The following is a 16,423-nucleotide window of genomic DNA, read 5'->3' on the forward strand; positions in this document are numbered from 1 at the left end:
AGCTTTGACATTATTAAATAAAACAAAACAAAAAAGCAACAACCCAAACTCAAGAAGTATGGAAACATTTCCCCTCCTCTTCACCCCCCCTCAAGGAGATTCAACAAGAACAGAACTAATAGACAACTTAAGTGAACAACACTAAATTTTATTTAGAAGTGTTATAATACAGCCACCATCAAAGTTAAGAGCTGAACATAAGACTTGCATAGATTTTTGTTATTTTTTTTTTAAGGTCAAAGACTCCTCATTTGCTGTTGTTTGGCATAAAGATAACTAACAAGTTTTGGTGCAGATCTGTAATTCTCGGGGAGGGGGGAAAGAAAGCACCACACATTTGGTTTATCTAGCAAGCAAAGCTAATAGCTGTGATTGCCCGCTGGCCCCCCAACCCCCCCCTACTGGAAGTTTTCTCAGAAAGACTATGCGCTTTGGTTAAGAACTTACAAATTAAAAGCACAATGTATGATCGTTTTGCAGAATTACATTCTTGGAAATGTATACAGTATTGTGTGCCACATCCCTCTGATAGAAGGCACAATTTATGAAAAGAACATTCATGAAAAAAAAAAAAGTGAGTTCTGAAAAGCTAAGAGCGACACCCACCAATGGTGGTGGATTTTTTTTTTGTTTAAGTCCGAGCAAGACCTCCCCCTTATTTTCTGCCACTTTGCCCCAAATATCTGTAAAGTAGCTTCAATATTCATAAACTGAAAGCTTTTCCAGACATGAACAAAGAAACACACACCAGCCAACACAGTTTTCTATTGCTATGGTCACTTTACAAACTAGATGTGAGTAGTCACTATCCCCCCTCAAGAACCTGTGTGTCAACAAGCAAATAATTACAGGCAACTTTTTTTTAAGCTTCTTTCTCCCTGCATACTTGTGCATACTTGAGGACTAGTGAACAAAGTTGTATGTGGCAGTAAAGCTGGTCATTTTGTGTAAAGTGCTCGATGAAAGCAGGGAAACTACAAGAACGATAAATTAGCAAAATCCAAAAGTGGAAGTGTTACATTTATCATACAAAACAAATAAAATTGGAGCATTTTCACATTTTCTTCTTCCATTAGACAAGACACAGCAAAAAGATCCTTCACGGTGAAGAGCTCCTTTAAAGTGGATATAGTTCATAACAGTTTTCTTACATTTCTGGGATACAGAGTTATTTGACTTTAGACTCAGGAACAATATTCCAAAAAAGAAAGTATTATTACAGCTAAGAAACAGAGATTACATAGCAAGTTTTAGTAATGAAAAAAAAATCTTTGGGAAAATGGTATTTAATACTTTCAATAACTTTAAATGCCCTGATACTATATATTTTACAGTAGAAATGCAAGAGCCTTTGGAACACAGCAATGCTTGATTCTGTGTGAATCTTCTCTTAAGACACCATCTTTTTCTTACATTCCACTGAGCAAAAGACCATCCCTTCTACCGGCATGAACTTCTGGCCAATTAGACACTTGCTGCAACAGGAACACAAGAAGCATTCCGGCGTAGCATGCCAGTTGAAGTTGTTGTATGTCACACGCTGAACTTCTGGATCTATAGCATTATGACAGCCTTGGCAGATCTGTTTAGAAACAAGACAAAAGTTAAATGAGGCACACACATCCTATACAAGTCCAATAAAAGCTAGAATTCTTAAAATGTTTTTGGATGAGACAGGTGTTAAAAAAGCCTTTGAAATAACTCTCCAGCTTTTGATTTTCCTTTATTTTCAAAGCAGAGTTTCCAAACAGAATGGAGCTGAGGACAACACAAAATAATAAAACACACACAAGAAGTTAGTAGACAGTTATGATGATTAGGATTTCCCAATGCCAAAATAATGATAAAAGCTTGTTGTGCCAAACAGCACAGATCTTCATGTATTAACCCCTATACTACAGATTAGTTACAAATCTTCCTGTGCATTGGCAGCTGTAAAGCAATGCCAAAGGATTAAAGGTTACCAGAAAGTCTTGGATGTAATTTATCTTAAAATCTGGTTGTCAAAAAATTAACATTTATATTTAAAGGAAGTTAATGTTTTAAGAGAAAGAAAAGCCTCTCCAAAAGATAATTCCTCACACCAACCTCAGAGGATTATTAACTGCCAGCTAGAGATAATAATTTTCCCCTCCATTAAGTACATGAATAGTCTAGATGCACATTAGATCAAACTCCGAACTAACAGCCAATTAATTGGTAGATATGAATGGACCTTCATCTCTGATTAGAGTTCCTAGCGTAATTAGGAATCAAGAACTACCAGCCTTTCCCAAATCTCTAGCTTTATCCCATCAGTCACTGTCCTTTATAACTCATGTGGTTAGAAATACAAAGAAAGCACCTAGATTGCAGTTGCCTACAGGCTTTTAGCCCACTAGCTGAAGTTGAATCCCACTGGTCACAATGAACTAAGATTGACACAAACTACATGTTTAGCAGCATTACTATCTTCACCTACTTTACTCCTCCTGTTACAAAATCCTGCTTCACCACTGGCAAAGATATTTTCAAAACAGCCTCCTCCCACCAGTGGCTTTTGTTCAAGTTTATAAAAGCAGACAAGTATTTAGTAGATTCAAAGTGTTTTTTTCAAAGGGGAAAAAAAGATAATTGACTTAAGCCTAAGCTTACATTCCACTTGTACTCTTCAGATACATCTACGGAGCTTGAAACTCGTATGTAACATTGGGAGAACATACGAGTTTCAAGCTCTGTAGATGTATGTTCCCTTCTTTCACAAGGCCAACACACATGTAAGGGTCTTACCGCAGCATGGTTCTTCACATAGCAGGGTTTGCAGACTGGCTTGTCATTTACCATTACGTAGATTTCCCCAGCCAAAACACAATCACAGTCAAAACAGCAGAAGTGTTTCAGATGCCAGCTTTGACCTTCCGCTTGTGTGTATTCATTGCTGAATATTAGCTGTAAGTAAGATACAAACAAATATTGATATAGTCATTTGAATAGTATTCCTTTCAATAAAGCCTCAGGATGCCTTGTAATTTCCAAGGAGCTCCTCACGATTCCACCATTTCAAGTGATTTCAACAACAAAAACAAAAGGCATTCACTTACTTGACCGTTTCCCAAAAGTCCCCATTTTGTTTATGAAGAGCCCATAGATGCCACAGGCTCCAGGCAGGCTGCTTGCTCACTGTGTGTCACACAAGGTGTGCTTTGGCAAGGTCCTCCACTTAGTGCCCTCCACAAACAGCTATGTAACTGGGACTTCATAGAAGTATTTGTACTCATGTATTACATCTTATGTCCCTGCAGACCACACAAACTGCCCATCAAACCCAAAGCAAAACTATGGATCTTTCTCAAAGTTGAGTGTCCGTATCAGTTTGAGTTCCTTGCAACTATGATCAGCTAAAACTGGTGAAAGCACATCATGTCCCTACACCGAAATACTTTACTAAGTCACATTCACTTCTCATGGGAGCAAATGTGTGCTAAAACAAAGGTCTGGTATATTTCCTACCTCATCACATCCAGCACAGCGGGGTTTTTCACTATCACAATAATGTCTTCCACAGTACAGGTTACCATTCTTCCAGAAATAGATCATATCTACTAGAAGTTCACTGCAGGTGCAACAGACAAAACAAGCTGGGTGCCACAGTTTGTCATATCCAGCACGTTCTGCGTAGACAGCTGGGTCACCTTCTTTCATGTTCAGTTTGCAGCGATAGCAGGACTGGAAAGAGGTTATTGCCAAATTAAATAAGTCTTTGAAGACGTCTATTAAAAGCAAGTACATATTACTGACATATTTAATTCCACCTTCCCAGACCAAAATTAAAGCATTAGTTTACCCTCCCGTGATCAGACAGTAGCGTGACATGATGCCACAGTACAGGTTTAACTAAGCAGTTCAAGATGATGCACATTCTACTGACATTGCACTAGTGTTACTAAATGGATTACTGTATTTCGCCATATTCACCTTCTTGCAGCTACAGTCCATTCTTAGAAAAAAAAAACAAACAGGCAATTAAAACGGGATGTTATGTTCTATAAGCCTTACATACTGAAGAAAAAGGAGCCTCCATCAAAGCTAACCAGCTACACTATGACTAGAACAAATGATAAGAAAACAGCTGTCCTTATAGGTCGTGAGAAGATCAAGTCGAATCTGTACCACTGGTGAGGAAAAAAAATAATCATTTGTGAGTATTTCAAATTCATTCTGTTTAAAGCTGTGTTCTAGAGATGCTAGTCACTCATGGCTGTTGTCCAACAGTCCATGATTAACGATCTTGGAATTGGGAGCGTGATTATGGAAAAGGGACTACAAAGTTTATGAACACAGCTACACTACTAGTCATTTCAAAAAGTTAACAGTCTGTCTTCTGTCCTACATCTGCTTACAGGCAGGGTTTTCTCATCAAGTCAAAAAACACAGGTTATTTAGGTTACTGAAATAAGAATTTTTATGTACACTTTAACCACCAGTTTGGCATTTCCTGTACTCCAGCAGACTGGGCTGAACATCCTGGGAAGGTTTACGCTATGATTTACATCACGACAAGCCCAGCCATAAATGGCTTTTCTAACTCGGCGTGTGTGTGTATATACACATAAAAAATTAAAATAAATGGAAAAATAAAAAGTGTCTCAGCTGTAAGGCATATTGATCAGATCCCCATATTTGTTTCAGACAAGCGATTTCAAAGTATACAAAGGAAGACATCAAAAGGGGAAGAAGCACAGCATGAAAGGGGAAGTGTAAATATGTATGTATATAAAGCTTCTTGACTCTTCTTTCTACTTCAGACCTCACACTCCAAGAGAAGCCAATTGGAAGGTTTAGTAGTTGCATGGACCCAGATAAGAGCAAGCCGATTCATTTACCTATCATTTGTAACATCCCCAGCCTAGGTGGTTGAAAGGTGCATAAAGAGATTTGCTTCTTTACAAGATTAAAATATGCTGAATATCCATTTTTCTGTTATTCAGCTTTCAGTCACGGTGAAACAGATCTATTTTTTTTTTTTAAACAGAGGCAATTATTACATGTATATTTACATTAATAGCTGAGAGCTGGTTGGTTGTGTTTTGTTGATTTTTTGAAATCATGTTTAAAGGAATTGCAATCCATTCCTACAATGAAATATAATTTTTCAAGACATTCTATTTACTACAGCTATGGGAATATATGCTTTCAGATTCAGTCTGAACAAAAACATACAAGAAAACATGGAGAGCAAAGATGCAGAACTAATAGAAAAAAGCATAGACAAGGATGACAATTCCTCTGCAAGGCATTTAAGAGCTCTTCTTTGTATTGGTTTATTTTGAACTGTTAAAAAAAAAGATGTTGAGATAATGTTATAGCACATAACTAAGACTAAGTCACATTGCAGAAATCAGACAAAAAAAAATGCTTCAAAATAATCTCTCTAAACGCTGATTATTTAGCCCAGGGTAAACTCAGTACCTGACAACAGATAAGCAACTCAAATATTCACTTACACTATTAAACACTTCTAAGTCTCCTAAACCACAGCCCACAGTGGTGAGGTATGCCTGGCCTAAACAGTAGGAGGTATATTCAGGTGCTCAAGTAAGAAAAGTTTTGAAGCAATAAATAGGTGTAATGTATAAACAAAACACCTGTTGATGCAATTGCTCAAGAGGACAGAGAGCATCCTGCCCTTGACTTAACGTAGTCCAGGCCAGCTGGCCAGCAGGGTACAATGCAAGGTATGTATTTCTGTAGGTCTGTCTTGAGGAGAAAAGTGAAGAATTGCTCCGGTGAAACCAAAGTAACCCAGCAGAAGAGGCTGCATGAATGCAGAATGACAGCAACTTAATCCACAACAAAATAATGTTTTAGTATCTTAGAATCTCCATGACAAGATAATGGCAAAAATAACTGAATAATTAAATCTAAAAAGTAGCTACAGGTAACCAAATGGCACAGCATACGGCTATTTATGGTAGGTGCACATGTTCAAAGCTAAAGTGTTAATTTTATATTCCATATTAATTACGCTAGAAGAAATACACTGTCAGTTTAAAAAACACAAAGACACACCAAGTACACCACACCCCCCAATAACACCGAAAGCTATATTCTACAGCCATGTTAACAAATAACTTCATCTCCATCTAGAACTCATTAATTTTCTGTATGTAATCTGGACACAAGTAATTTTTGTGATTCATACATATGATAGCAACACAGCTAGAAATCAAGTTATAGGAGCTTTTGCAATTCTGAAGTGAAGGTCTACCTTCACTAAATTAGCCTAGTTACTTCAGTAATCCTACCCCTATTTTGTATTCATAATTGGTAGCAGAGAAGTAGTTAGCAAAATATGTCAGAAATACTGTATTATGGCTACAGTTTAGAAACATCAAGGAAAACTGGGTAATTTTACACACCTTTTTTTTGTTGAGCTATTACAAGGCACAAATCAGATGCCAGAGGAAAAAATACATCAAAAATAAAACTGATCTGATTATGAAAAGAAGGCTAGTCAAAACAGCTGTTATACCGTTTGGTTTGATGGACATGGGAGGGAGAAGTGTTACTTTAAAGTTAAATGAAACTAAGAAATAATAAACAATTTGTCAAGCGAGTAATTTTGGTGCTCTTCCAAGAGAGGAGAAAACAGGATTCTAAAATTAAACTCTTCAAGAGGAGAAAAGCATAGCAATTAGTCTGTAGGACTACAGAAGTTTCTTGATTATTATTCTGTAAGAGCCACCCTACTATACTGTATCTCCAAGCTAAGGTGTTTTTGCAATGAGGATGGAAAGGTCACCTAGGAAGTTATTTGCTGCAATGTCCTAAATATGGTCAGAAACGAGGGTTCTGTGCAGGCATTCACAACATTTTCCAGTTCCCCTTCTTTCTTTCCCTCCCCAGATTTTCACTATTCCAAGTTAACAAAAGAGTTACTTGGGTTTAAACAACCAAAGAGAGCACATGGATGACAATATACCTTCTTATTTTATCTTTCCTTTCTTATACTTACATACTGAGATGCCTTCTGATCTGGGGACTTGTCCTCCATCACTCCTACAGCAGCTGAAGTGCCTCTGTCACCATTGTTCAAGTTATCCTTCTCAGTGCCTCTCTTTTCCACCTCACCGGGGAGCTTGACATCTCCTACGCCAAGTGCCTCGTTTTTGTACTTCTTCACAAACTGTTCCATCTGCTTAACTTCATTGGGGGAGAGCTCATGGCATTTTGAAGGATCCTGATCATGAGCAGGCAGCTGCTTAGCCAACTGCTTCTTCCTGTACTGTGCGCCTTCTGAGCCAGCAACAGGCTGCTTCTCCTTCGGTAGCATCTGCATATACTGTCTAGCCTGAACCAGGAGGAATTAGATATCAGATGCCATTTCAACTATAGACCCATCCTTTTAAGAAAACACATGACTAAAATAATCTCTACTGTTGTTAGCGACAGTAAAATTTGTCAAAACAAGGTTTTTTCCATAAATATTAAGCTTCTGAAACACAGTAGATGGAGATAAAATACGGCAGCTGCATTAATTGGCTTCTTCCCAGAGTAAAAGATAGGCTTCTTTTTAAGCCTTTTACAACATGCAGAACAGAGTTATTCCTTCTCAGAGTAAGTAACATTTACACAGCACCTTGTGTCTTCAAAGCTATCTAAAACTGCTGATAATCAGTATAGCTTTAAAAATGTAGAAGCTGAATTAGTCTGCCTGGGGCACACAGCCCATTGCATAAATAATTCTAGCTAAATAAAGGAAAAAAAAAAAAGTGCTCCAGTTTTAAAAAAGCAAGGACAAGCCTAGAAATCAAAGTGCTAACTGAATGTTAAGTAACAGTTGATCTAGATGCACAAGGTTTGATTAAATCACTGAAAAAGGGTATTTTGAGAGGTAGGTCAGAGGTAACGCAATTGTGGCACGGATCACAAGACACTGCAGTAGAGCAAATTAGCAATCAAAGTTTGAGAAGTGAAGCAAAATGTTCAGAAGGCTATCTACCATCTCATACTTCAGCTGAAAACATACTGGAAGAAAGCTGCTTTTTTAGATGTCAACACTAACCTTGTTCTTACCATATACAGTAAAAGCTATATGCAAGACTGAGTGTTCCCTTTAACGTTAAACAATAACATACATTGTTGCGGGGTTGTTTTGTTGTGGGTTTGGTTTTTGTTTTGTGGGGTTTTTTTAAGTTATTTTTCCTTTTAAGCCCACACTCCATGCAAATTTTTCAAGTTTACTAAAATAAGGCAGGTTAGAGAAACTGGACTCCAGGGAGTTAGCAGATAACACTTAATCCTATCTATTAAAAACCACCTCTCCCTGGTTCTCAAGAAGTTCCATAGACAAGCATCCACATCTGCAAGATGACAGAGGCAAGGCTCATTGAACAGGCACCACATTTTCAGTTTTGAGGAAGAAAAGAAGATCACAACAAGCAAATTTATCCTTCTGGTAAGCTCTGCTTCTCTATCTTCCATCAACTCCTGCCTTGAACATGAAGAAAGAGTGAGTTGGACTTACAAGCGTCTGATTCTGAACAGGAGGAGCCCACTCATAAGTCACAGTATTGATGGATATGTTCTTCTTGGCTGGCACTGGATTAGTCAGTATCATTACATTGCGTTTATACATGGGAATGCCATCATTCTTCAGCTTTGCAATAAGGGTTGTGTATTTTGTATCTTCAAAGAGTTTCCCAACTTTCCGATCTTCCTCATTGCTTGTGAGGACATCATGCTCTTCCTGACCACATTTGCAGTTGCGGCATATTTTTCTGAAATTTATGGAAATAGCAACAAAGTTACAGTCTCAGCTGAAAATTACATCCCACAACAGCTGCACACCTAGTAACATCACTGGGAACTCAAAACCTTGTTATGCTTTGGTTATGGAGTACAGAGTTAATTCTGCAGTATGTCAAGCACCTCTTTAGCACATTCTTCATTTCTCCTGTTGTATTATTTATATTCTTTGTTCACAGAGATTGTGATCAGATGGATATCTGTCAACTACACTAATGCATTTTGAATATGATGCTATATCATTCCTTCAGTTGCATCTCAGTACTGATCACACACATACATGTCCACTATCATCCCACTTGCCAGATTTATTATGGTTACCCACCCATGAGTTCACTTAAATGCATCAACATGTTCCCTCCAGCAATCATTTATTTGGGCTTTTAGTTTTTTAGGTTCTCTTTATATACTCAAAAACACGCATACTATACTATTTTCTTCGTATGCATTTCACTGCATGCATGATCATGCGGTTAACCCAGGGTTGCTATCAAGTAGAAACAAATATTTCCTAGAAAGGAAAAAAACCCACATACAGCCATATATACAGTGCAATTGCACCAAGTTCTGTTCAAAGTTCAACATTTAAAAGAGAAGATGAAAGAAAAGCAAAATGCTTACACAGACAAGACCTTTCAAACAGCTCTGAACCAAGTCAGAGGTATTCTGGCACACGCTGTACAAAGAATTTTCACAGATAACATCCTTAAAAGGTAGAAGGCTTTACTTAGATATAAATGGTATTCTTTCATATGCAACACATTTGAACTTCTTTGATTATGGGATATTAGAGAGTAATTTATTACCTTAAGCATAATTAAACAATTCACATATAATAAACAGAACCTTGGATTATACAAGCTATTTTCCTATTTATTAATGGCTTCCCCAGAGCTTCAGTTCAAAGCACAGTCAGCCACAGTACATGGAAATTAGTGAAGCTGGATGTTAACTGAAGGTTCGTATTATACCAAGAAAACAGGTCAACTTTCTGGATCTCTAGAGTTTAAAGAAAAGTAGTATTTTACTTCATTATTGATTCTTCACATAGTGAATAGTGAAAAATCACTACCTATAAAATGCTTTTCAACCCTGTTTGCCAAAACCACATCAAACTAATATTGTTCTGCATCTTGTTTTCTAAAGTCTTGAAGGCAAGATACATACCCCTGAAGGCACCTAACAGTCAAGACAGAACAGACAAGAACATGCCATGACTAGAGCAGGCCCATTAGGTGATGGGAAAGGAGGAAAGGAGGAGGACCTGCGTACAACTGGTTATGTGAAGTGACACACAGCCAGCACCAAAGATACGCACCACATACGTACATCACTTTATGATGTGGGGTACTATCACTTCAGCGTGTGATGGATGCTGCCCTGCTCATGCGATTATACAACTGCAAGTTGTGTTAACTGAAGTTAAGTCCACTCCACATGAAAATAGCTAACACTGCAACAGAAATAAGCCACTGAGAAAACAACAAGCAAAATAAGAACATTAAGCAGAACCAACTCCACTTTGCAACCCATAAAAACCTAAAGAAATCAGTAATTGAACTTTAGGCTGTCTGACAGCTTGCATGACTTCCAACTCATCTCCACAACAGCAAAGATGCACAGAATTTCAAAGCTGGTACTCAACTGGATACCTAGCAAACACTAAACACTCTGCAGTCTCCCAGCTTACCAAAACATTCAGGCATGAAGTAGCGTTACCCATTACACCTAAATGCTGTACTATGCACCTCAAGCACTTGTAACAAAATTTTGCAAGATACTCAGCATCAGTCTGTATGAGTCCTTTACCTAGCCAACACTTAAGAGACTATTTAATAAAGAAATTTATATTCACTTTGCTCATCTTAAGGCATACATATGATTATACCTTATTACCAACTCTCAATCATGTCTTCTTTGACATCTGAGGTGACAAAAATCAGACCTTACACTTTACAGGTTTAACTCATTACTACATCATGACCATCATGCAGCTATATGTCTCACAGCACACATGCAACTCAAATTCAAGCAGTTAGTACAGTCGAGCAATAGCTTACCAGATATTTTCTTCACTTTTTCAGCTTAAGTTATTAGCAATAGTAAGCCTCAGTTTTAGTCTTGCCTCTTCATGGGATGTGATCCCATAACATTGGTGAATGAACTGATATTCTTGGTTAACCCATACAGACTCATTTAAGTACGGCCTTGCAATCCAGAACTACTCCATTTGCAAGACAGATCTCAGTAAATACAATTCATATTGTTGTTCTGTCTGCATGGTCACAGCAGCAGTGTGACAGTTTGTGCAGTTCCCCCCACTTTGTACATCACCCAGGTGTGCTGAAGCAGCACTGACAGCCTGCAGAGACAAGATCGTCCTTTTTTTTTTTTGCTCTCACTACCTCACAAAATTGCATAACTATTTTCTAGTAGTATTCTCTCAGGATGCAAAAGAGCTTTGAGTTTCTGTTTCCAACTAGGAGAACACCAACTCATTTGTTTTTAATCATCCTCAGTCCCACCTTGAAGGCTTAGTATGTTTCACTAAGTTTGGTACCCATGAGCGATTTCCTGTTGTCCTGATAACTAGATGAACAGATAGTTGCAAAGTGAAAACATACAATTTGTCCTCAGGTCCCACTGAAAACCAGCACTACTGTGATACTAATCTCCTCCCACCCCAGACTTAATTAAGAATTTGATAGTGTACACTTCAGTCTAATGTGGTCTCCCTGCTCTTTCAAGATAAGCGAATGACCCTTTGCCTACCTGGAGTTTGCAAGGAGCTGTTACAGAGGCTACGTTACAAAATTACAAGTGTAGTGGTCCTGACATTAGAGCTTGTGGATAATTAAGTCTCCAAATGCAGGAGAAAACAATCCAGAAATTATGTGAAGAATGTTGAGTCACAACTGATGTCAGCATCTCTCAGTAAGAGGGAAAATCCCCTAAACTGTTGCTATTTCCCCTGCTCCCCAAATATCCCTTAGATCTCAGCCACATGAAAGTATCTATGCACTGCTAACAACCGAAAAAAAGTTTCCTGTCTTGATTTATAAACCCTTTTCTTGAAAAATTTCCAGTCCTAAAAGATACCCAGTTGACATTTACATACATAACTCTTCCTGCATAGTACTGTTCACAATTTATTCATGCCTTCTGCCACAAAGTTGCTATATCAGAGTCCTGTTCATTAATCACTCTCCCTTCTCCAGAGGGAATATGGCCAATTACTTCTACTCAGAATAGATTAGCCAGTCATTTCTTTGACTAGAATATAGCTATCTTACGAAGCAACTCCATCCTATTGCCTAAAACTTAAGAGTTCGCAAGTCCATCTGATAACTGATGCTGAATTTTTATTTTTGGTGTTAAAGCAAATACCTTACATATGCCAGGAAAACCAGCTGCTATTATATAAAAAAAGTTAAGTCTATACATAAACACATATCTCCTTTGGCTCTTATCAGTAAGACAGGCAGTGAGAATTTCTTATTCTATCTGCATTCTCAGAAAGGTTTTCCCTTCACTTGAGGATATTCAGCAGGATCCCTACTAAAGGGGGTATTAGGGACTCCTGCTTATGTGTTCACAGCTCTCAGGACCGTCTCAAGACAGCAAAGGAGAAAAATATTCCTCCAGTCAAATCTCAGCAATTTGGGAAGCTTTTCCCATTCAAAACATGGAAGATAGGGAAGAAGCTTCAAAATTTGTGGAATTAGAAGTTGCATATTACTGTAAAAGGCAGATCCAGTAGATTATGCCTTGGTTCCACATTTTGGGTGGGTAGAAAGAGGAAGAACAAAGGTAAATAGAGTCCACCCTCTTTCCCAAGCTGGTGAATTCCTGCATCCTGGATGTTCACTGGCAGCAAGGATGAAACACTTCTAGCTCCTTCTCCAAAACCAAGTGTCAGCCATCCTCCTACTTTTCTGTGGTTTGGTGTATGGAGAAGAAATATAATTCTGATCATGACCCCTCCTACGCTGGCTTTGCAGTGGCTCCTGGCACCAGAAGGTAGCAGCTGCAAGAGAAGGCTTCAACAAACACCTGGCAAGTCCCGGCTTGTGCCCTCCATGCAGAAAGACCTTCTTTCTATGATTCCTTTCATTATATTTTCTCGCTAATAATGCGGCTATAGCAACTGCAAATGCTTTGAGCTGTCAGCTGTAGTATCAGAAAATGTTAAAGCCCACTTAGAGCTCTCCCTGCCTTCCAGGGATTGTATTTGTGCAGAGAAGGCAGATGCTGAAAAAAGTCGTTCCCAAGCTTAAGGTTCTTGCCTCCAGAAGCTTTTTAATATCTTGGCAAGCCACACCAGAGACAATTACTACTTTCTGGTATACACACGACCAAGATAAATCAGAACCTTCCCTCCTGCTTTCAGCAATTTCTGACTCCTGTCCCACACTTCCCTCTAGTGGGAAACCCTAACCCAAAAGGAAACCCGCATCCGAGTAGCAATCCCTTACAGCCAGCCTGTCCTGCGGGCTCTGCGGAAACCGTTTTGAACTCTGAAAGGAGTTATAACACCTGAATTGAAAAGACCCTACCTGTTGCTACACTTGGAAGAAAGCATGTTTCTGAGGACAATTTTAAAAGCAAAAGCTATTAACCTACTGAGATAAAGCAGGTGATTGTTCACCCTTCAGCTGCCATTGTAGACTGCAGCTCTCATTGTATTAACTTTGGGTTCGGCTTGCAACACCGAGGCTTTTAGAATTTCAAAATTTAGGAACAAATTTTACTAAGGACTTTGTTTACCACCAGTTCTGTACTAGCCTAAATTAACAGTTCTGCACCTATATAACCATCCCACACACTGTGCCAGGAATTATAGCAAAGTGAAGAACACTTGCCACTCCGGAAGAAATATTTTCCAAATGCTTCCAGTACAGAGGAGAATGCGGTAGTAACTCTACAAAGCCCTGCTACTAGATAGGTATACTTTGATTATTATTTTTTTTCGTGCGCTTTCCAATCTGTCCCCTCAAGGGCAGAGCTGAGGCTCTTTTGTACAGAAAGAAGTTAACACCTTAGCTCTCCAAGGTACAACTGAGATTTCATTTATCAGACCGAGAATTGCTGAATCTCCTCAGCTGCCCCCAGGAGAGGGCAGTCCTCACACAGACCACAGCAAGGACAGCAGCCTGCAAGCACAACTGCTGCCTGGCTTACTGTACTGGCTTCCTCTTTTTTTGGACTCTGCCCGCACCTGAGCAAGTTAACTGGGGGTGTGCAAGAAGCTGGGAGAAGGCACAGCAGAGTCAGGTTTGCCAGAGGATACTCCATACCGTATAATGTCATGCTCAGCATAAGGCAGGGCCAGAGGGTGAAGAAGGCAGGGTTGCTGACAGCCAAAGCGGGCACTGCCTGGAGACTGGCTGGCCATGGGTCTGCTAGCGGGAGATGGCGAGTGATTGCCTTTGCATCACTTGCTCCCCCCTAATGCCTGCTTTCATCTATTAAACTGACTTTATTTCAGCCTGTGAGTTTTCTCACTGCTGTTTTTCCCTTTTCACTGCCCTACCCTGCTGTGAGGGGACAGGGAGTGAGCAGCTCTGTGGGCGCTTGGCTCCCGGCTGAGGTCAACCCACAATAGTTTTCTCCCCGCGCCACCCCTCCCCCAACATCTAACAGTTTAACTACAATCCCTACTTCAACACCTGTCTTTTACAGGTGAGTAATAGTGAAAATTAGTGATTAAACTTCAAATAATTTTGATCATTCATGTTATAAAGACAGTATTCTGTCTACTTGTGCTACAGTTTGCTTCTGCTTAAATTAGTTTGATTTTTAAGGCTAACAAGACTAAGTGAACAGGTATTTGGGGATAAGTCCCTTTCTGTTCAAGCGGTGGACTCAAATCCCTGTATCATGCAAAGCATATTAATATAATTTTTTTTCTTTGAAAACTGCTTACACAAAACTGATTTCAGACTTCAGATTCACACTGTTGCTGTTCACAGTAGCAGCTCTCCTAGAAAAACAGCTATTTTCTAACCCATTCTTCAATTGCCTCAATAGCTAACTTTTCAACAGTTTCAGAGGTATGTGCCACATTGGGTCTAACACCTCAATGATGCTTCTCAGGCTGCTTCCAGGTACCCTATTTACCAGGTCTACCCCATATAGATTAGATTTCCAAATTAAAACCAGTGACTATTTAGTTATCCTTATGCCTTTTTCTTACTTGCTTTTTAATCCACTGCTGTCTACAAGCTCTTGCTTTCTAGAAGAGATGCTGCTCTGACAAGCTATGTATTCAGGACCTGGCACAATGAGCCCTACCCACAGAGGCACTGTGAAATGTGCATAAAGAAGAAACACATGCAAAACCCTCCAAATACACACACAGAAGCATACACATTCTAACTTGGAAATCATGCTATTATGTGACTAAATTGCTTTAGATATTTTCTTTCTTTTCATCCCAAATTCTTCTCGGCTAAAGAATAAGCTAGTAATTACAAAGTCTAACAATGGGAACTAAGAAAAGAGAGGACAAAAAGGAAGAGTTCAAAAAAGTTAACTGGACTAATCTTTGGTGGTTTTTTTTCCTTCCTCACTCGTGATTTCCCCATCTATCACACTGACTATGAACAACAAGCTTTCAAGTAGAAAGTGACATAATTTCTCATCTAGCCATGGATAAGCAGTGCTGTTTACTCCTGCGTTTTTTTTATTCTGTCTTATTGAATTACCTACACACATTAACTGTGTACAGTTTTATTTTACCAGTACCTCTACACAAGTCCCCTTTGTGACTGAGTGCGTATTAAAAGCCTTCCATAAACTAATAATTTAATTTTTTTTTACCTTTGGATGGTCATGTTTATTTATTAGTGTATCACTGCTTCCTGCTCCATGCCATTATTTGTAACTTATCTCTATAGCTACATAACCAAGAAGCTACATCCTCATCAGCTGTGGTCTGTTTGGTTTTCTTCTAAACCGAGTCTCAGCTACAAGTCAAATTCTTGGGCAAAGATGTAAAATCTCCAAGGCCTTATCTGCACCTGCCACTATGGCTGGGATATAAAGCCTACCTTAAAAACAAAACAAAACAAAACCAAACCCACAAAATAAAACCCTACTGCAGACAGAGATATGACTGTAGCTAAATTGCATTGGTGAAACGTAATAGTTTTCATTGCTAGCACATACTATTGTTACTAACAATTATTTTTAAGTACTTTCCAGACTGCTCCCTTTGAGAGATTTTTATTTTTTTAAAATCAGAATCGCTAAGCTGCATCTTAAAGCACACCCAGTATGATCAGTGAACTAGGCTAGCTAGACATATACATGTATATTAATTCTGTTTTGGCAGAACAATAAAGGTCTTAATGGAATACAAAGTTCCTGCAGAAGTAATGGCATATACCACAACATAGAGTATTTACTGTTACTGTCATCAAATCTTACTGGATTAGGAACAGTGCATCATCCAAGGCCAAGTACTATCTAACTTATTTGAATTATGACACCTCTTCCCCCTCCAAGTCATTTGTAGCATATGCAACGTTTCAACATAGATAATTTTACCTAAAATCTCAGATCAAAGCATACATATTTGGTCAGGAGCTGAGAAAGCATTTTATTACTAAGATGACGCACACTTCTTCCCTTT

The 16,423-nt window shown here is 38.8% G+C and overlaps 1 protein-coding gene across 1 annotated transcript in view; it reads right to left on the reverse strand.

The window, feature by feature from the left end:
* Positions 1-127: 127 nt before the first annotated feature.
* TES (testin LIM domain protein) overlaps positions 128-16,423 on the reverse strand; it is a 28,336-nt gene continuing 12,040 nt past the window's right edge. The window contains exons 3-7 of the mRNA XM_056340923.1: positions 8,507-8,759; positions 6,995-7,330; positions 3,490-3,705; positions 2,770-2,928; positions 128-1,582 (exon numbers count right to left, since the gene is read on the reverse strand). Of these exons, the coding sequence (XP_056196898.1) occupies positions 1,391-1,582; positions 2,770-2,928; positions 3,490-3,705; positions 6,995-7,330; positions 8,507-8,759 (1,156 nt within the window). The 3' untranslated portion in view covers positions 128-1,390. The remainder of the gene's footprint in view (positions 1,583-2,769; positions 2,929-3,489; positions 3,706-6,994; positions 7,331-8,506; positions 8,760-16,423) is intronic.

This window comes from Falco biarmicus, chromosome 5 (genome assembly GCF_023638135.1).
Source record: "Falco biarmicus isolate bFalBia1 chromosome 5, bFalBia1.pri, whole genome shotgun sequence".
Classification (NCBI taxonomy): domain Eukaryota; kingdom Metazoa; phylum Chordata; class Aves; order Falconiformes; family Falconidae; genus Falco; species Falco biarmicus.